Source organism: Ctenopharyngodon idella, chromosome 21 (genome assembly GCF_019924925.1).
Source record: "Ctenopharyngodon idella isolate HZGC_01 chromosome 21, HZGC01, whole genome shotgun sequence".
Taxonomy (NCBI): Eukaryota; Metazoa; Chordata; class Actinopteri; order Cypriniformes; family Xenocyprididae; genus Ctenopharyngodon; species Ctenopharyngodon idella.
This window is the reverse complement of record NC_067240.1, coordinates 23600015-23623045: the sequence shown is the minus strand read 5'-3', so window position 1 is coordinate 23623045 and position 23031 is coordinate 23600015. Positions and strand designations below refer to the sequence as shown.

Here is a 23031-nt window from a genome sequence, read left to right as displayed (position 1 = left end):
TTGTTTAGCCCTTGACACCCCCCTAATGGGCATTTTTAAAATCGTTCCTCCATGATGAATATCTCGTGATCAACTAAATGGATTACATTGATTTTGGACCCATTTCAATCAGGAGCATCCACTGTAAGGAGTGAAGTTCAATTTTTTGCGATCTAAGCAAGTTTCATGAAGTTACGAGCGAAAATGTAACAACTGCTGCATCCGTATATAATTTATATATGGATCTTGCGGGGCTTCATGTACAAAAACTCGCTCAAGTTTAGTCAAAGCCCAAAACAATTATGCTTGTTGTATTCTACTCTGTGAGACCTTTCAAATGGCATATGACACATGACTGAGCTGTATGATGTTTTTGACACGTTGCAGTACATATTACAAAAAAGTATTTCATAAATAATGAATTTTTTTTTTTTTTTTTAAATCAGCAAATTAACTCAGCACTACTTAGGAGTTAATCAAATTGGCTACATTCATTGTAAATTTCAGACTCTAAGCTTTCGAATGACATCTTGTGTTGATCTAGGCAGTAGTTTTGAAAAATATAATTATTAATTTTTTCGCAGCTAGATGGCGCCAGGTGGTATGTTTAGAGGGACTACTCAGCACTCATTAAGAGTTTATCAAAAAGCTGAGTTTTTCTATTTTGTGTTATTCCTGTCAGTGGTTGCTTAGTAATTTGAGTTTTTTTTTTTTGTGGGGGGGGTGGTGTACCACCGGCTGTACACTTCGAGTTTAAAGGGTTAATTACTACAATAGTAATTTCTTGATAGAAGTGACATCAGAAGTAGAAAAAAATTGGTCAAATGCATACATTTACACACAAACTGAACGCCAACCGCAACTTTCAGACGCCATCTTTATTTTTTAACTAAACTGTCACGGAATGGAAAGCTCAGGATTGTGGGATATCAAAGACAGTGAAAGATACATCTATGCTGCCTTCAAAAATCGATCAGATGAAGGTATCTCAGGAGACAGGAAGTGAACATAAGTGACATACCTTGATGCCTTCCTACCTTGGAATGCGTCCTCCAAAGGCAGCATTTTTAAGCTTTCGAACGCAGCTGTAGCTGAGGCCTGTTAGAGTTTGGTCCGTGCTGTCAACATTTCCAGAAGATGCCATTGAGTGCCGAGGAAGCCTCCGCTGCTGAAATTTAGATATGGTAATAGGCATTTCGGTTCTGACATGCGAGGTACTCCAATCAGAACAGACTGGGCCATCTGACCAATCAGAGCAGAGTAGGCTCCTGGAAAGGAGGATAAAGGGGTGGATTCTGGAATCCACTGCCGCTTCAATGTATATCTTTTAAGTGATTTTATAATCAAGTTATTAATCAATATTTATCCTTCTAAATATTAAATGATTTGAATGACTTCTTCAAGCGAATGTCAAAGCATTTTTTTTACTTTTTAAACACTAGAGAATAATGATGAATATTGACTGAACCTCTTAACTGAGAGAAAAGTACAACTTATCTGTATGTTTTGGGAAGAGCAAGAGCTCGGCCAACTTCAACCTTGAAGAAGCTATGTATCTGTGTATGTGTGCTTGTATTCTTGTTGCAGATCAGTATTGGTGAAAGATGAACAATTGGCACCCTGGATGACAGAGTTACTTGTTTTTCTCAACAAACTGGCGCCCAGAAACACATATCTGTGACCTAGGTCACTTCGCGCCTAAAACCAGGGTCCTGGTGTCATCCGGATAATCGATGGCTTCTGCCTATCAGCCCATGTGTGGACATTTTCTAAGTTTATCTATTTCATAGCCAATCATAATCATTTAACCTGAAGTAATGACGTAGTTTAGTGACTTGTGTAAGGTATAATTGCTGTGGAAACTCCTGCCTACAAACTCCTTGTGAGTGTTGAAGATTCTGCTGATGAAATTGCAAATTATTCTTCAGTAAAATTTTCTTCAATATATATATATATATATATATATATATATATATATTTTTTTAAACTCTGACTCCAGGTCTTCATTCATCATATCTGGTCTTTGGGTCTTGACTGTAAATTACCCTACAAGGGGTTTAGAGAGAGTTTTTTTTTTGTTTTTATGACCTTAGATGCATGTAAACTTATTGTAGGAGACCTCTAAAATAAAAGTAGGAACCTTAAAGGGTTAGTTCACCCAGAAATGAAAATTCTGTCATTAATTACTCACCCTCATGTCGTTCCACACCCGTAAGACCTTCGTTCATCTTCAGAACACAAAGTAAGATATTTTTGATGAAATCCGAGACGTATATGACTCATCCATTGACAGCAATTTAACCGACACTTTCAAGGGCCAGAAAGGTAGTAAAGACAGTCAACGTGCCTGCAGTGGTTCAACCTTAATTTTTATGAAGCGACGAGAATACTTATTGTGCCCAAAAAAAAACAAAAATAACGACTTTATTTAACAATCTCTTCTCTTCCCTGTCATTATCCTTATGCAGTTGACGCAGTAAGCACAGTGAAGGCTTCTGTGTTTACGTCCGAATGCCGGCTCAGTTTTGGCCAAAGCTGTACATGTGAGCACCACAACGCATGCGTGTGACGCTGGAGCTGGCTAAAAACGAGTCACCGTTCTGACGTAGAATCCTGAAGCACTGGACGTAAACAACTTACATAAAATTAAGGTTGAACAACTGCAGTCACGTCGACTGTTTTAACGATGTCTTTAATACCTTTCTGGCCCTTGAAAGTGTCGGTTAAATTGCTGTCTATGGACGAGTCATATACCTCTCGGATTTCATCAAAAATATCTTAATTTGTGTTCCGAAGATGAACGAAGGTCTTACAGGTGTGGAACGACATGAGGGTGAGTAATTAATGACAGAATTTTCATTTTTGGGTGAACTAACCCTTTAAAAATAGCATAATAGGGCACTTTAAATTGGTCGCAGTCTCCTATTCGCAACGGAGAGGAAATTGCCTATAATTAGAACATGGTCTATACTCTGCAGTAACCAACTAAGATATTCTTTGTTTTCCCTTCACAAAGTTTTTTTTATTATTATGCTTTAAACGACAAAACAATACAATATACACTGTGGAGCCAGGGGAACAACAACAACAAAAATGCACTCACAAAGAAATAAGACCTTTTGTATCATTCAAAGATTTTGAAGACAGTACACAAATGAACAGTTTTAAATGCTTTTCTATTAGTGCTATATTGAATAGTACAAATATAATTGTTCAATTCTTTAAAGAACAAAGTAGCTTTTGTTGCTTGCTCTTCAACAACAGGAAGAGGTCATCAGCGACCAAGGAATAGCCTTGCTTCACAATGCAGACAAACAGGAAGTGAACACACATAAATCAGTATTTCCCCCTCTTGCGTTAGTAAGGTGCTGTATCAGACGACATGGATTGATTATGGGTTGTTGAAATATTGTTTCTCTGGTGTTTCTGAGTCATAAAAAGTGCTATACTGATTCATTGGCTGTGCCTGAATTATTAATGGCCAATGGCTGCAGTTTTATTCTTTGTCGGTAGTTTTATGCTTGTTGAATGGCTTGTTTTGTGTCTCTTGACTGAACATCTCAGTGCTGGGTAGCATTATCACAGGCTTTGGTTGTTCTGCAACCTGCGTTCTAGACTGAAAGGTTGTATATAATAGCAGCCAGATGTTTTACCCTATAAATCTCCTTCTCTCAAAGACGTCTCAGGCGCTCTGATGTAACTGCTTGGATTTCAGCCCTTGGTAATTCTGCCAGTGCTATTGACTGGGAGTCTGTGTGTCTGTAGTCTGTGTGCTGGTTTATAGAGAGTTCAATACATCTTAGGGTTTTGCTTACAACAAATGCCATTACTGTGGTATATCTATTCTCAAAGGAACAGACAGGATGTGCCACAAACATCCACTTCCTTTTCATATGGGGTATTTTTTTGCCCTCCTTTTTTGGGGTTTATCAATAAGGGTGGACTGGAGCCTCAGTTTTAGGCTTTGTAAACTCAAACATTTAGGATTCTGTGAGGTTTTGAACATTGTAAACATGTCAGAAAGGTAACAGAGGAACTTTCAAATGCAAAAATTACAATCTAGGAAACTTTAATGGGTTGAAAATGATGGAAGAAATCCACATTGCACCATATATCATCATTTTCCAATAAAATTGTATTTTATCTGACATGGACATTTATTATTTAAATTTTATAAGTATTATTGCAAATTAAAAGCATTTAATTTATTATTATTATTACTATATAAAAATTATAAATATATAATTGGCTTATTTAAAAATATGTTGCTATAAATTTGTGTATTTTTTGCATAAAAATCCTAAGTACTGGCCCGAAGTTTATCACACTCTTACTTTTGACTGAACACTCTTATGACACCTATTGACCTGGACATATGAAGTTTGTTTACCAACTTCTTCTTTCATATCACATTTTTCATCCATGTTATTCTCAGTCATGCTTCATATTCATACATTGTTGGATTCAATCTCAACAGTTTTCATGCATTGTTGGTGGTTTGTGATGACAGTTCAAGTTCTCTTTTTGCATTTTGCAGTTCTCTCTTGGCATTTTGAAGTGCAGCGGCTGTGACCGTCATGTGTTTGAGTTTGGTATTTGATGTTGTGCCTCTAGCAGGATTCCTTGTTTGGACATTTTTATTTGTGCAGTTGTATTTATTCTCTTGGACTGGTATATCAGAATGTGTGTGCGATTCATCTCACTGGACTGTGTTATTGATTCAGGCTCCGCTGCGTCTGTAGAATGTGGTTTGGTTGTTTTGTTTAGGTATACTTTTATGTTTATGCTGTGTAAGGCACCTTGAGTGCTATATAATACAATATAATATAATATAATATATAATATACATCCATTCTCCAAACGGGTTTTTTATTTTATTTTATTTTATTTTATTTTATTTTATTTTGTTTTGTTTTGTTTATTATTTTACCGCTTGTCCTACTGTAGATGGATCACAGGGTTTTTATTATATTATATTATATTATATTATATTAAGTACATCACTTTAATAAAATTTCTAAAAAAGTGGCATTTTGTCCTTTATGTAACATTTTACAAATTACACCTGCGCCTTCATGTGTTATTAACCATGTGTTATTAATATAGTGCAAAATGATATGCAGTGCTAGTGTATTTTTGCTATTAATATGCTACATTGATCAAGAACCATATTTAGCCTAATCCACCATTCAAGGGTCCAATCTGGAGCTGATGTTACTGGCAGGCTTCTCCCAAAACTGTTAACCCTCCTTCTGTTTTCACCCCATGTCGATTTTGCGAGCATAGACATTGAGATCAAGTCATGCTGTTTCAGTAAACACATTCAGTTTCTGCCATATGCTATCAGCTCATCAAGGATAAATATATATATATATATCTTAGATAGTTTAGACTCTGAAATCTGATTAAGCCATGGACAAAGTCGTTGTCATTTGATAGCCTTGATACATTTATTTATTCAACATGTCTTGTTATAGGCTAATGCTGTTGTAGCATTTTATAAAAGAAATAAACTACTGGGACCCCTTCATTACAGTGCATTAACCACAGCTAAGGGAGTTTTAGGCATTCAAATGTACATAATTAGATTTATTACGTTAATGCTTACGGCGATAGTACAGATTTTGTATATCCTATTGTATTTTGACCTCTTTGTCTCTGTTTTGCAGTTGCACTGGGGCGAAACCAGCCCCTGAAGAGAGAGAAGCCCAAATGGAAGAGCGACTACCCAATGACCGATGGCCAGCTGCGCAGCAAGCGTGATGAATTCTGGGATACGGCACCGGCTTTTGAAGGCCGCAAGGAAATCTGGGATGCACTTAAGGCGGCTGCCCAGGCCTTTGAGAGCAATGACCACGAACTTGCTCAAGCCATCATTGATGGCGCCAGCATAACGTTACCACACGGTAAGAGTCACATGTCACAGACCAGCGTGCTTTGATTATTCAGCATGTTGACAAAAACATTTGATGGTAAATGGTTTCCCATAATGTATTTAGATGGTTTTATTGAAATCTATTGAAAATATTCTTTCTATTCTTTATCTATCCAGTCGATTTTTATTTATTTATTTATTTTATTTTTTTGCGCTTATACTTGTGGTAATCATTTTCTTGTTTTAAAGGAATAGTTCACCCAAAAATTAATCTTTTTGTAATAATTATTACTAACCCGTTTATTATTAAAAAAATATTCTGGCTTTTCCAAGGTTTATAATGGGAGTGAATAGTTAATTTTGAAGCACAAAAAAGCACATCCATCCATCATAGAAGTAATCCATACGGCTCTAGCAGGTTAATAAAGGTCTTCTGAAGTGAAGCGATGTGTTTTTGTAAGAAAAATATCCATATTTAGAACTTTATAAATTATAATCACTGGCTTCCGTACATGAGTCGATTACGGAAAATTAAGTATAATGGGACCTTTACAGAGGATTTCTCGGTTTTAAAATCATGAGATTCATCAGATTCTGCAGCGCTAGTTGGTCATCTTTTTGCCGCATTAATGAATCTGTGATTACATTGTTTCAATGAGTTGTATTCTTCAGAGTATTATATCTGCTCAGAGGATCAGCACATTTCAATGCCAATCCATGAATCTTTTTACTTAGTAATCAGACCCTACAGACCAGTTGTGATTCATACCAAGATATATATCGAATATATAGGTCAGTTGTTTCTTTCTGATATCATTGTCGAATTTATGACAGATTTAAGGGCCGGTTACACAACACCATTTTCAGCCAAAAACTGAAATCTTTTTCTGCATTTTGGCCATTCATTTACACGACAATGGCGTTTTGGGGGCCTGAAAATGCAAACTTTTGAAAACAGGTTTCAAAGTGCACGTTTTTGAAAATGATACCGTTATCGTCTCCGTGTAAAGTACAAAATGTGAATTTGTGAAAACTGTGAAGTTTTGTGCACGCATATTACGTGTTTAATCTATTGGCTCGTAGTGTTTCTTTACAAAGTGACATTGCCAACTACTGGCCTGGCAGCATAATACAGCGTTTTTAGTCTTTTTTTTCTGTATGAACAGGTGATCCGCTTTTTCCGTTTTTAGTACATTGTTGTCATGTAAACCCTTTGTAAAATTTATTTATTATACAGAAATGATTTCAATTCAGCCATTTCCTTTCTTCACCTAATTCTCTGCTCAAGGTCAATTTTTCACTAATTGCATAATCTCAGGAGCCGCATATTACGCTTATTAGCCTATTGGCCACCGTTCAGACATGAAACTATGTCATCATTTAAAAGCATGTGAACTTCCCTGTGTTCCTCAGTGTGGTTTTCATTGTCTGTGTCTACATCTGCCTGGGTGCAGCTGGAGATTCTTGCAGGCAGTTGTCAGCGTCTCCTGAGAGCCGTGCTGCCTGGTGACGGCGTGGAAAAAAAACTCCCGCTGTTACTAGGCTGCGGTTGAGCTCTCCAACAGGACACATGCAGATCGAATCATCCCCTTCCTGTGAATCAAAACATACTTTTCCCCCTAGTCATTCCCACTTTTATTTTCCACCTAAGAATTCGTATTAGTTGAGCAGTAGGTGTTGAAGCCAGAATGAACTGGAGTTTGAATGGCTGCTATGGTCAGGTGGAGCAGCATTTCTAAATGCATACACTTACATTTATTAATTTAACAGATGGTTTTGTTGCACAGTTTATTCACAGTATGTGTTCTCTGGGAATTAAACCCATGACCTTGGTGTTGCTAGCACCATGCTCTACCAGCTGAGCTACAGGAACAATATAATGCAATATATGCACCAATAAGATGTTGTTCATGCTGATAGATGCGTTTTTCTGGATTTCGCAGTAAGATATAATAGATGTTTTTTGGTCACTGACATTTACATTATTTATTTCTGGATTTATTAAATCATTCAGAAACGCATAAAATGCACTTCATACTGTACATCCAGCAATTTTAATATTCTTCTATGATGACCAAATTTTTAATTTCTGAAATATTCATATGATTTCATAATAGTAATAAATTTTAATATTTTTTTATTAACAGTAATTATTGATAAAATTCATGGTATTTGGGGAAAACATTGAAACATATTTAAAAAAAACTTTTTTTCTGAATGTACTGTAGTTAAGATTTATACACTTAAATGTATTAAAGACGTAATAAAAGTGTCAAGTTGTGAATGTAAAGTTTTACTTTACATTGAATTAGAACTTTTCTTAAAAAAGTTATAAAACCATATGTAACCAACATGAATACAGAGTACATTTTTTTTAGAAATTTGGCACGTTTTCTTCCACGAGTGTCAATGATATTTGTCATTGACTCATTATCAATAATATAAATGGGTGTGAAGTTGAATCAACTCATAAGAGCCATTTGTTTGGGAATCTACGTACATCAATTTTCAATTGTACAGTCAAAAGCAGACAGTGTTGCCTTGACTTGCCTTGCCTTGCCTTGCCTTGATACACCTATTATCATAGTTACATTACATGGCATTTTTGAGTCATTAAATTGAAACTTTTCTTAAAAATGGTATAAAAGTTGTTTAAAACCATGTACCTAACATGAGCTCAGAGTACATTTTTATGATTTTGGCTCATGTATCAGTGTCAAAGACTCATTACAGGGCTGTAACCACCACAGATATTGAGGGGAACAACTCAACCCCCCCCCCCAATAATTATAAATGGCCATATTTATAATATTTGATATAATTGATGCTGCTCTGCTGTAGGCTACTCTATTAAGCACCGTTCTGTTTGTTTTTCACATAGTTTTACAAAAATAGTTTTAAAAGTTACATTTTTAGGCTGGTCTGCCTTTGCGATCTAAAGCCCGGAACACACCAAGCTGACGGTCAGGCCGTCGGGCAGTTTTTGTTCGTCGGCCGACTAAGGTTTCTCAGTGTGTTCCACACCGTCGGCTGAAGTTGGTCCTCAACGGCTTTTTTTCGGCCGATTCGACATGTTGAATCGGCGTCGGAGCTTGTCGGTCAATCGGGCCATCTGATCATTCTGATTGGCTGTTTAGCTACTGCCACCTGCTGGTACAGAAAGGCATTTCTTCTTACGCAGGTGCAGAATGGATTTGCTACTTCGCCGTCGGGTGTCGAACGTCGGTTTGGCGTGTCAGGGCAACTTTGGACCCAGACGCTGCTGACGTGAGCCAACCCTGCAGTCTGCTTTCGCCGCCAAGAGCTCGTCTGCATTGGCTTGGTGTGTTCCGGGCTTAACAGCGCATCACTGTCAGAATGAGTGAGCTGGCCAATCAGATCAAAGAAGGCGGGGCTTACTGTTCACAGAAGATGAGTGCGAATCAATGCGACGCTTTTGTTTTAAGAGTATGTGACGAGTAAATAGCTAAACATTTAATATTTGACGATTGTTTTATGATTAAAATATTCAGCAACCGACAGTTACATCCAGTGATGTAAACTACTCAACATTTTTATGAAATTTCACCGTTTTGAATGGAAAACATGCTATTATTTGATTAATATGATATAATTAATGTAATTCATAACTGAATGTGACGAGACAAGAAACGTTTTGCGTTTTTGACATAGACATACAAATAAGAGTCAATATTTTTTTTTTAAATATTATTTGCAAATAGTTTCAATTGATTACTTAATGACTGATAGACGTGGGACTTTTACCATGCTTCTTTTTCATTATTCCCTTAAATTCCTTTTAATAAAAGAATTACCCAATAACACCCACACCCCTAGGGAAAAAAAATCATGGTTACGGCCTTGACTCATAATCATTAACACAAATGGGTGCGAAGTTTATTTGTTGTAAACCGCAACGTACAATGTACATTTCCAGGTGTGTGTTTTTCATAAAACCACCGCTTCCAAAAATGTTCACCCCATAGTGGCCTTTTCAAAGCATAATTCAAAGCATAATTCCCCCAATGACCAGGTGATGTCAAACAGTAAAGCGTCGCAGCAAGGCAGTCATAGTGAGTATCAGCAGTTTCTTTCAGCAGCGGGAGAAATTCCATCCACAGAGGTGTTCGGGGGGGCTCTAGAGCTGCTCTGCTTGTCATGCATAGAGCCTGTGGTTGTTCGACATGCGTTTAGGAGAGCAGTATAGGTATATTTATAGCTCTGAGATTTACCCAATGAAAAGGTCACAGATAGAAACCATTCTCCACTTTCTCTTAACCTCTGAGCGTGAGTAAACAGGTGACTTATTCTCTTTGAGTATTTGTGGTCAAGTTTATTTGAAAGAGCAGTGCCATTTGGAGTCTTGTGTTTGTCAGCGGTGGTTTTTTGATGTCCATTCTTTTTATTGGTATTGAATCACATTGCTCTCATAGCATAGAGACTGAGAATTTGGTGTTATAGCCCTCTTTGAATGTGTGAAGGTAGTCTTTAGCACCGTAGGGCCTCTTTCCTGTAACTGCTGGGCTCATCATATTTCTTTATCTCAGATAGTGTAAATAAAGATCTGCATAGCCCAGTTTTATCCTTGGAGGATCAAGTGCAGCTTTTTATATTCAAGTAAAATCACAAACGTGCTATTTCTGTGTTGATACCCAAAAAATTTCAGAATGTTAAATCTAACGTGTCCTAACTAGCTGTGAGAATCAATTTAATGGGCTTTATTCATGAAACACATCCTTTCAAATCGAAATACTTTTTTAAACTATTTTCAAAATAAGCTTTTTAATGATTTTTCAGTCATATTGGAGGCAACATACACTAAATGCCATACAATAACATGCATGTGTTTTATTTAATAAAAAGAAACCAACTCTTAGAGTGAATCAGACCAGTTATAACTAAAACTATTAAAAACATTTTTATTAGAGATGCTGATACTATTATTCAGGATGATATCTGCAGATACCCATAGTTTGATTTTCTTAAAGGAAAAAAAACTCTCCCAACTAATGCTGTAAATATACAGGGAACCCTCTCATTTGGTACATTATTATAATATTAGAGGTTAAAATTAACAACAGAGCTCAAACTATTATATTCAGCTGCTGTTTATTTTCAGATATAATAATTACACTCAAATAAAAACTGAAATGTTTGTGTACAGCTCAATTGCACATAAATAGTTGTTTTCATAAATGCGTGTCTTCGTGACAAATTTATTCAAACATATATAATTAACAGTAAAGAAGCTCCTCTTTAGTGTTTTTTAATAGCTAACTAATGAACTGTGAACATTGGATAACTTTCCTGAGGTAAATGCAACGTTAAGCGACATTATTTACAAGCTGTTTTATTGACGTCTTTCCATGGTTGAAACACTGAGTGATTACATGAGACATGATGCATTTTGGTAAGTTGTACTGTTTCTTTCAACATACCTTTTGATGTTCATGCATGTTTTTTTTGTGCTATAACTTGTATCAAAGTGGAAGAAATGAGCGCTGCCGCTTGAACTGAGATACTACAGAGATCTGTCGTGTCACATTTAGGAGCGTGATGACGTTTATTGTTTGAGTTTTGCAATTAATTGCACATTTCAAATAATGTTTGGTGTAGGGAAAACTACGGACCTGGCAATGCTGGCTTGAACTACGGGTGGTTCATAGGGTCAAATTGGACCTTCTTTAACATCGCTATTTTTTAAACTGTTAATGCTTTATTGATGCGTTAACTTCGACATACCTAAATTCAACATGAGAGATTTTCTTCACACAGAGTATAAGTTGCAGTCTGACATGTTTTTCCGCCCCCTTTTGATTAACAGGATATAATTGGCCCTGATCATCGGCTTACTTGTGACACACACAAAAAACTCATTAGAGTCATTCATTCGGGAATATACAGTACTGTGCAAAAGTTGTAGGGATGCTAGTATTTTCACACACACAAAAAGTTTGAAGCCAGTTTTTATATCTTTTGCTGTAGTGTGTCATTAGGAAATATCAGTTTACAATTTCCAAACATTCCTTTTGCCATTAATTGTAATAATCCAGTCGAGTCTGTCTAGTTTTAGGCACTTGTGTAAAAATGCTGTAAAGTGAGGATGCTTTAATAGATTTTGATCTATCAGTTAACTTCTATTAACTAAATCATATCAGTATTTGGTGTGAACACCCTTTGTCGGTTCCTTGTGTATTCAAAAATCTCACTGGATTATTACAATTAATGGCAAAATGAATGTTTGGGAATGTAAACTGATATTTCCTACTGACACACTACAGCAAAAGATATAAATAAGTGGCTTAAAACATTTGTTTTAACCAGTTCCATTAAAACAAAAAACTAGATAAACCTATTGTCATGAGGATTACATTGCAGCTGTTATCAGGTACAAGCTGTTTTCTGGGTCTCTTGTCAGGCTCATGATACTGGGACAGTTACTGTATTTGACTCAGAGCCAAGAAATCGCCTCTGAAGCAGCTCTTGAACATTTATTGACTCTCACTGGCTGAATACCTACCTAAAGGCGTTTGTCAAAGGCACATTAGTATGATGAGAGGGGTACTTAAGATTGTGATTGAATAGAGAAGAGGTTCACATGGAGGGAATAATATGTCAGTGTCATCTCATCTTCTTACATCCTTGTTTGGTCTTCACTTTGAGTGACACATCTAGGACATGAATACCCTCACACTGTGGAGAATGCTGATTTGAAACATCTGCAAGGAAGCTGTTCGGTGTCCACTAGGGCTGGGCGACATAGCTTAAAAATATATTTCTATATTTTGCCCTTTGATCTCTTTCTTCAATGACCGGAATCACCATTTTGACCAAATTTCAATAAAATACAGTAAAAATCCAGTTCTAATTAAGGCTTGTTTTCCTTATTTACTTGACACTAAATAAACACAAAGAATATTTAATCATTTTCAGTTCTATACAACAATTTAACACAGACAACTATATTTATTTAAATATATATTGTTACGAATTTTGAATTTTAAAGCCGGAAATAGCAACATATCTTTTCTTCCACATTGTGACATACACTGAAGTGAAATGTTGTTGTTTTTTTTTGTTTTTTTTTTTTTTTCTAAGGCACGTTTATAAAAGCTACTTACTGTAAATGTCCTAATTGAACTGAGGCCTAATCCTGGCTTAATCTAAGGCCTGTCTGTGAAACCGGGCCATTGACTAAAAATACAAGGTCAAGTTTAAAATAAAAAAAAAAATAAACATGCATGGATAAATCTTTCACAATAAGAGCAATAACATGCATTTAAAAAGTAGGTGGGGTGAATTTTCATTTCATGCCTGCTTCAATGAAAAATACAGCACGATATTGAATTGAACATGAATCAGAAATTAATTAAACATCATGAGCTGTAAAGCATCAAAATGTCTCATTACGCTCTCATATTGATAAGTTGCAGAACAAGGAAGGATTGTAAAAAAACTGGTCTGATGACAGACTTGAGGAAACTTAATTGCCAAATGATTGTGATTATTCTGTATTATTTAAACTTTTAATCACCACTGGCAAAAATCGTTGTTGTGAATATTCAATATATAGGCCTGTCGCTCAGCTCAGAACCTTCCTTCTGTCATAATAATTGTGTTGTGGACTTTGCTATTCTCGATTGATTTTTTTTAGAACTTTATGGTTATAGTTATTGTTCTTTGTGTGAACTGGCTTTTACACTGAAAAAAAAAAACAATAAGTAAAATGTACTTAATTTTTCTTTGTCAAGTTTTTGCACACATATTTTTAAAGTAAATTTCACATATGGAATTAAGTAAACTCTACTTGACTAAGTTAAGTAACATTAATAAAGAAAAGAAATTATTTTAACTTGGTCAGTAAAAGGTTGAGTAATTTCTATTTAGTTTAAGTTTCCTTTGCAATCGTTCTTACTCAAACAATACAATGCTGAATTAAACCACGCTTTTAAAGTGTATGCTTTACTTAGAAACATTCAAGTAAATAATACAATGGATATTGTGTAGACACCATATCTACATAATAGAAGTAACACGGCACCTAAACACAGAGACCTCAATACTTGGTACACAATACACAATGACGGTAACATTCGATGGATCGTTTTTGAGTATGAATGTGTCATTTTGAGCAGAAATGGCAAGTTACTGAACCTCAAAAAAAAAAAAAAAAACAATGATAAAACAGTGTAAATACAGCTGGAAGACAGCGAAAAATCAACCTCATTAATTATTCAAAGCCCAGTGCATGATGGGAACACAGGTATCAGAAAAGTTGAGTGGTTTTACTTAATTTTATAATGTTTACATTTTAATTTCCACAAGCTTGAATTGAGTACTAATATACAATTTACTTCGTTTTTTTTTATTCTTGCCTGAACGAACTTTTTCATGTAGAAATTAGATTTGTTTTTTCTGTTGTATTTACTTTATCACAGAATCATTTTTATCAGTGTAGACAACAAAGCTAATGTAGTGAGTATCTGAAATGTTGTTTAGTTTCGAAGGTGTAGTTCATCCAAAAATCTGTTATTGACTCATCATTTGTTCCAAATAACGAATGACCTTTTTCCATAAAACTCTATATGATAAAATTGAAATATACTGGTTGTTTTAGCTAGACAGAGGTATTCAAGTTTTAAGAAGGACGAAGAAGCAGCAACATAAAAATCATCAATAAAGGTTGTGGACAGTATTTACTATGAGGTCATAAGATCTTTGTTTGGGGAACGAACCAAAGTTTATTCTCTGATATTCTTCCTCATCCTGTGAGTTGTTAACAGCTGCAACCAGACACATTGAATTAAACTCTAATTTGGGAACAAATCATTCAGGCTGGTTTTGTGAGCTGGATCAACAAATTCATTCACAAAATCTGAGCGCTATTTCTGTCATGTACATTCATGAAAGTGCCAAGGAGAATTAGGGCTAAGTTGCAATGAATAAAGACTTCATTTGTGAAGGAAATTCACAGGACGGAAAGGATATAGTACATTTGTATGAACTGCATCCTTTTTTTTTTTTTCTTTTTTTTTTTTTTTTTTTTTACCATGGATGAAAATTTCATTTCTAAATGAAACTGATTGAACTGTTCCTTGTATTTTTATTCTGGGTTCATCAGAAGTGCTTTGATCTGACGAGCAGTAAAGAGTTTCACCAGAAAGTATCAAGCGAATAATCAAATCTTTTCATTACTGTTACAACTAAAACAATCCTTAAAAACAAAACTTACTCATGTCATCATGATAGTATGAGTAGTACATAGTAATTTTCGTTGAATTCCATAGAGATGTAGGTCATTATGACTTGCTTCCTCTTTGGAAGAAGCCAGTGATGTAATTTTATTGTTCCTCTGGTGTGAACCCTGTCCCATTGTCATTGATTCATTACTCCTACTTCCTCTTAGATGACAGAGCCACAGTCATTCACTGTCATAGGAATGCTCATCATGTGATGTGTTTCTGTGGTTATGTTATTAGTAGGATTAGTAGGATTTCAAAACAAACTTAATACCAGTACCAAATAATATTAAGTAAATAATATTATTAACAGAATCGAGAGCATAGAGGATTTCTGATGGTTCTTAAAATATTATTTTAATAGAATAATAGTATATTTTATTGTAATTAATTCTTTGTTTGCATTAACATTTGTATGCCTTTTAGAAATTAGTTTAAATTTGTGCCAATCCAAGGAGGAGGGCTTCCCCATCTGAGTCTTAGTTCCTCCCAAGGTTTCTTCCTATCTACTTGAACATCTTAGGGAATTTTTCTTGCCTCTGTCACCTTTGACTTGCATACTGTGGTGTTTGTAAGACACTTTTGTTTTCTAAAACTTATTTTGTAAATACTTAATGGCCTTGATGATGATGGACGCACAATAATTGATAACCATATCACCAAAATAAAAAAATAAAAAAACCCCGGAAAGTTGTGCTTGGTTATAGAAAATAAAAATGGGCCCAGGACTGAACCTTGTGGTACCTTGTTATTTTGTTTATCTTATCTATCGACAGAAGGACCCAAGATTGTTTGATAATTTGAGAACAATTCAAAGCATATTATCTTGTGCTTCAATGGATACAAGGAAATCTGACATTTTATACAAAGGGCTTCATAATCAGTTTCATAAATTTGCTCATTTGAATAATATCCAAAAATAGTGCAGAACCTTAAATATTTCTTGATTTTATTCATTTTGTATCACAGCGTTTATTTGTTTTCTTTGTTTTTCAAAATCCTAACACTGTTTATTTCCAGGTATAAATTCCAGATTTTCAGTGTGATCTCAAACTTTTGAATTTAACTATATATTAGACTAATGTAGATTCTGTATTAGAATATTATGGTCCCCTGTTTTAAAACATTAGACAAGTCAGCAAAGAGGGACTAAATGTGGCTTATTTAAAGCATCTTTCTGTGTCATCTCCAGGCGCTCTGACTGAATGCTATGATGAGCTGGGGAACCGCTATCAGCTGCCCGTCTACTGCCTCTCCCCTCCCGTCAACATGATCGAGGAAAAGAGCGAGTCGGAGACCATTGAGGTCCCAGAAGCTCCAGCTAGCGAGGGCCAGGAGTGCCAGTTGCGTCTCCGTCTTTCCACGGGCCGCGATCTACGCCTAGCTGTCCGCACCAGCGACAACGTTCAGCAGATGAAGCGCCGTCTGCAGACCCAGGAAGGTGTGGCGGCCACCAGCCAGCGTTGGTTCTTCTCAGGCCGACCGCTCACCGACAAGATGAAGCTGGAAGAACTGAAGATCTCCAGAGACTATGTTGTCCAAGTGATCGTCAGCCAGCCTCCCACAACCCCACCACTGCCGCAGAACCCCACGCCTGTGGAAAACTAATGCCTCATTGGGGATTTTAACCGGCACACCAAGTGTGTATGTGAGAGGACATCACTAATGGTGAGCGTGGGCTGCAAGATCTTTTAGAAGATTTCTTCGATTCGGGATTGGCCGTTTGAGTCTAGAGTGAACGTCTCTAGAGGCTTCTCCCTTTAAATAACACACTGCCTTTGACTTACAGCTCTTCTAAGGGAGTTGAGCTTCAGATTTTCTGGTTAAAAGTCTCAGGTCTAGAAAACGGAAGCCCTGAATTGACCAATAGACGTCCAATGAGTATGGTTTTGGCAAGGGAAACTTAATAATGCTTTGTTATCTTTCAAGATTATGGAGTTATACTCTTCATATTCTGTTCTTTTTTCTTGTTACCAGAGCATATGTCTGCAAGGCAGACCAGAAGTGTGGACCTACCTGTGTCTGTCAGAACTTTAAATTCTGAAACGGAGACACTTGGGGCCAATTGGACTTTATAAACCGCTATTGGCTTTCAGCAACAGGAGAATCACTTGTTGGACTCTTTTCTTAATTTTTGTTTTTATTAGAAACTCTGTAACCAAAAATATATAAAGATTTTTAAGAAGAGGAGGCCTGTTACATGTTGCAAAAAACAATGATAATTTTTTCCCCACTATATTTGACCCTTGTTCTTCATCAGATAACCTTTCGACTACATAAATTCTATAAACAGCATTCGTTTATTTTTTTTGTTTCAAAAGGGGGGACATTTTTCAGTCAAATACACTAGTAGATCAGCTGCTTGACATTTGCGTCATTTTGGAACATGTGCTTTTACTTGTTGGCGGTCGTCATATTTTGCAGATAGCTTTGTTCAGAGAGATATTCCGATCGATATCCTTCACCAAGCATATTTGACTTTCTCACTCCCTGTCAAACTGTCTGCACAGAAGTGTGACATTGGTATGGAGAGAAGATTTCAGTCATTACCTGCGCAACCGTTCGAATTCCTAGTAATTCGAGGTGCTTTTAAGAATTTATTCAGCTCTGCAAGGTTTTCATGGCGCTACGCTTTGCCTCACGCATCCCGAGGATATATAAGGGTGAGAAGGGGGTAATCATGTAATAAGAGTGTGTATACGTGTGAATGGGGAAGCTATGAGCAAGTGATTTAATAGGAGAAGAAATCGGTATGGCTGCATATTTCTTCGCCAGGAAAGGTGGGGTTGGAACAAATATGGCTGGGGAGGGCACGAATGTAGCTCTGAATGTAGCTGAAAGAAGACATTCTCACAAAGTACTCTGTATACATGTTTTCTTTTATTATTTTATGTTTTGGCCTTTATGTTGAGAGGGATAGTAGGACAGGAAATGGGAAATGACGGGAGTCAGACTCAAATGAGCTGCACAGCTCAATATGTCGTAGCACGTGTGCTAACCGCTAGCACAGAACTCTTAAGTGTTTTTAAATGGATTCAAGACTTTGTCCTGATGAAAGAGAATTTCAAAACAGTTGCATATTTTAATGATAAAGAATGCGTTTTTAATTAAAAGATGATGAAACATTTGTACACCTCAGTATTGCTGTGTCTGATTTTGTTACAGTATTGTTATTAAATATATTTTATATATATATATATATATATATATACTGTATATATGTGTGTGTGTGTGTGTGTGTATATATATATATATATATAAAATATGATCAAAGATGGCTGTAAAAATAAATCTGCATTGTTTATCCTTTTGATCTTTCATTCAAAAAATTCTCAAAAATCTAAAATTTTCATTGAAGTAAAAGAATTGAAAGTGGGGGGGAAATCACATTATGAAATAAATGTTTTTCTCCAAATGTTTTTCCACAATTATTGGCACCCTTTTATTAAAAACTTTTTGCAATCTCCTTTTCCCAAGATAACAGCTCTGAGTCTTCTTCTATAATGCCTGGTGAATTTGGAGAACACCTGACAAGAGATCAGAGACCGTTCCTCCATACAGAATCATTCCAGATCCTTCAGATTCCCAGATCCATGCTGGTGCTTCTTCTCTTCAGTTCACTCTACTAATTTTCTTTAGGGTTCAGGTAGGGGACTGGGATGGCCATGGCAGAAGCTTCATTTTGTGCTCAGTGACACATTTTTGTGTTGATTTTGATGTTTGTTTTGGATCATTGTCCTGATGGAAGATCCGACCATGGCCCTTAAAAGATTTTTAGCAGAAGCGGTCAGGTTTTGATTTCTTTAATCTGTTTGTTTGTATTTGATATCTGAGCAAGATGTCCAGGCCCAAAAGATTAAAGATCCAGCAGTATATTTAACCGTGGGCATGGGGTACATTTTATCCCTGTTTGCACCAAACCCATCTGGTGGGTTTGCTGCCAAAAAAACCCCACTTTTTTTAGTTTGATCTGACCATAGTAGCCGGTCCCTTTTGAAGTTCCAGTCTTGTCTGACAAATGAATATGCTGGAGTTTGTTTTTAGATGAGCGAGGAGGATTTTTCTCGAACCCTCCCAAACAACTTGTGGGGATATAGGTGCTGTTTGATATATTTTTTTAGGCTTTCTGACCCTAAGACTCAACTAATCTCTGCAATTCTCTAGCTGTGATCCTTGGAGACTCTTTGGCCACTCAAACTCTCCTCCTCACTGCGCATTAAGACAATATAGACACATGTCCTCTTCCAGGCAGATTCGTAACATCTTTAGTTGATTGGAACTTCTTAATTATTGCCCTGATAGTGGAAATGGGGATTTTCAGTGCTTTAGCTATATTCTTACAGCCACTTTCTATTTTGTGAAGCTCAACAATCCTTTTCTGCATATCTGCGCATCTTTGGTTTTACCTGTTGTGATGAATGATTAAGAGAATTTGGCCTTTGTGTTTCCTCATATTTTATACTTCTGTGAAACAAGAAGTCATGGCTAGACATGTTCCTAGTCACCCTGATGTGCTAAAAATATGTAAACATGAATGGGAATATACTTCAGAGATATTTTACTCTATTGATGCCAATAGATGCTAATAATTGTGGCCAACGTGTTTTGGAGAAAAACATTTAGTTCATAATCTGATCTCCCCCCATAATCTGATTTTTTTTTTTTTTTTTTTTTTTTTGAATGAAAGATCAAAAGGATAAACTATTCAGATTTATTTTTACGTCCATCTTTGATCTTTGGCCATGATTGTATATACACTACCATTCAAAACTTTGGGGTCGGTAAGATTTTTTTTAATGTTTCATTTTCTTAATGAAATAAGTCTCTAATGCTCAAGACTATTTATTTTATATATATATATATATATATATATATATATATATATATATATAAATTTAAAAAAAAAACACTAAAAGACAGTAAAAATGATAATATTGTGAAATTTTATTACCATTTTAAATAAAAATATTTTTTAATATTTTTAATATTAATATATTTTACAATGTTTCTGTGATTGCAATTTTTTTTCCTGATGGCAAAGCTGAATATCTGAATCTATGTTCAATTTTTATGCATCCTTGCTCAATAAAAGTAGTCATTTCTTTCATAAAATAAAATAAAATCTTACCTACCCCAAACTTTTACACAGTAGTGTATAATTTTTAAAATGTGTGTGCACATGTATATTTATGAATTTTAATGGAATAATTAATTTAAATACGTATTTGAAGCAATATTTCGTATTTTTTTAAAAAAAGTTTTAAATACTAAAATGTATTTATTTATATTTAACTGTTTGCTGATGCCTCTTGGTTTGATTTGGTAATAACCAGTTCTAGGTATAAGGCCTATTTATTTGATCCTGCTTAGTGTCAGCAGAGTTGAAGTTTACGCTACTAAGGGTAACCATACTCAAAATTACGTTTTTATTAAATATGAATAACATTTCAGCCCATTCAAAGAGTCCTTTGTGTAATAATGGGGAAGTCGCAATTGACACTGGATTTTCTTTATTTCCTGAGAGGACTGATTTTTCCCCTTTCCTCGTTACTTTGCAAGTGATGAAAGCTTTAGAGGTTTTTATAGATGTGTTCCTGTTAATAATTAATAAACTTGGTTTTTAGGTTATCATATTAGAGGAATTATGGAACTATATACAAGAATGACAATGCCGGTAATGTGCAATAAATTTTAACCAATGGTTTGAGAAGAAGTCTTTATTGCGGATACATTGTACTGAAGCATCACATAAACTTCCTCCTCATTATCAGCATGAACATTATTGATTTGGAGGCAGGATTTGAGTGGATGGATGTTGGAGCAATTGTGACCACTCTAGAAAATTTCTGAGTAATTTTAATGCTGACGTTCAACAATTTACCCTTTTAAAATTATTTACAAACTATGCAACCATGTAACGTTTGACCTACTTTATCATGTCATAAAAATACATATAGGTTTTGTGGCTTTAGTTTAAAATGTTTCAATGTGGCTTTATCACACCATTATGCATTGTCATTGTTGTATAGTCATTATATTGAGGTAGATCTTGGAATCCCCTTCCATTCCATTCATCCATTCTGTAGTTTGGTTTGTGGTCGATAAAGGTACACACTTTCTCTTGTTGTCAGTGCTTTTGCATGTCACTAAAATGTGTAACTCACACTAAGACAGAGGCTGTGGTGTAATATCTGCACAAGTGCCACTACTGCCTAAATATCTACATGTTACGATTATGTTCAAATTGACACGCTCTACGTTTGCATTTGGCAGCAGCGAACCTAATCATTTTCACCATTAACTTCACCTGAAGGAATGTAAGGGCCATACTGTTGCCATTCATATATGTTAAAAATATGTAATTATATATTTATAAATTATATATTTATAAATTACTATATACTCCCATATTGATGCAATTCATGTTAAAAATATGTAATTATACAGTAACTTATGAATATATCGTAATTTATAAATATACAATTACATATTTTTAACATGAATTGCATCAATATGGAAGCATATAGTAATTAGTAGATATATCTTAATTAATATATGCCATTCATATGTTAAAAATATGTAAGTATATATTTATAAATTACCATATGCTCCCATATTGATGCCTTTCATATATGTAAAAAAGGTAATTATATATTTATAACTTACTATATATTTATAAATGACCATATGCTCCCATATTGAAGCCTTTTATATATAAAAAATATTTCTAACTATATATTATATTCATAAATGACAAACTACAATTTTATATATATATATACACACACACACACACACACACACACACAAACAAACCTGAAGGAGCATGTAAAGCTCATATTGATGCCTTACAAAATTGTTTGAATATTTATAAATTACAATAAAATAATATATATACAGTATATGTAACCACAAACACACACACACATAATATATATATATATATATACAGTATCTCACAGAAGTGAGTGCACCCCTCACATTTTTGTAAATATTTTATTATATTTTTTCATGTGACAACACTGAAGAAATGACACTTTGCTACAATGTAAAGTAGTGAGTGTACAGCTTGTATAACAGTGTAAATTTGCTGTCCCCTCAGAATAACTCAACACACAGCCATTAATGTCTAAACCGCTGGCCACAAAAGTGAGTACACCCCTAAGTGAAAATGTCCAAATTGGGCCCAAAGTGTCCATATTTTGTGTGGCCGCCATTATTTTCCAGCACTGCCTTAACCCTCTTGGACATGGAGTTTACCAGAGCTTCACAGGTTGCCACTGGAGTCCTCTTCCACTCCTCCATGATGACATCACGGAGCTGGTGGATGTTAGAGACCTTGCGCTGGAGGTGTGTTTGGGGTCGTTATCATGTTGGAATACTGCCCTGCGGCCCAGTCTCTGAAGGGAGGGGATCACAGTACATGTTGGCATTTGAGTATGTCACAGTACATGTTGGCATTCATGGTTCCCTCAATGAACTGTAGCACCCCAGTGCCGGCAGCACTCATGCAGCCCCAGACCATGACACTCCCACCACCATGATTGATTGTAGGCAAGACACACTTGTCTTTGTACTCCTCACCTGGTTGCCACCACACACGCTTGACACCATCTGAACCAAATAAGTTTATCTTGGTCTCATCAGACCACAGGACATGGTTCCAGTAATCCATGTCCTTAGTCTGCTTGTCTTCAGCCAACTGTTTGCGGGCTTTCTTGTGCATCATCTTTAGAAGAGGCTTCCTTCTGGGATGACAGCCATGCAGACCAATTTGATGCAGTGTGCGGCGTATGGTCTGAGCACTGACAGGCTGACCCCCCACCCCTTCAACCTCTGCAGCAATGCTGGCAGCACTCATACGTCTATTTCCCAAACACGACCTCTGGATATGACGCTGAGCACGTGCACTCAACTTCTTTGGTCGACCATGGCGAG

General features: G+C 35.8%; 1 protein-coding gene across 2 annotated transcripts in view; it reads left to right on the top strand.

The window, feature by feature from the left end:
* Nucleotides 1-18231, top strand: part of ubtd2 (ubiquitin domain containing 2) — a 37424-nt gene extending 19193 nt beyond the window's left edge. Inside the window, exons 2-4 of one of the 2 annotated variants that reach the window (XR_007927115.1) lie at nt 5649-5885; nt 16286-16761; nt 17071-18231. Coding sequence is in view for 1 of the 2 variants with exons in the window: in XM_051877531.1 (XP_051733491.1) it covers nt 5649-5885; nt 16286-16701 (653 nt within the window). In the remaining variant the exon portion in view is untranslated. Of the gene's footprint in view, nt 1-5648; nt 5886-16285 lie in introns of both variants that reach the window. The other variant, XM_051877531.1, reaches the window with a different exon arrangement.
* The last annotated feature ends 4800 nt before the right edge of the window (nt 18232-23031 follow it).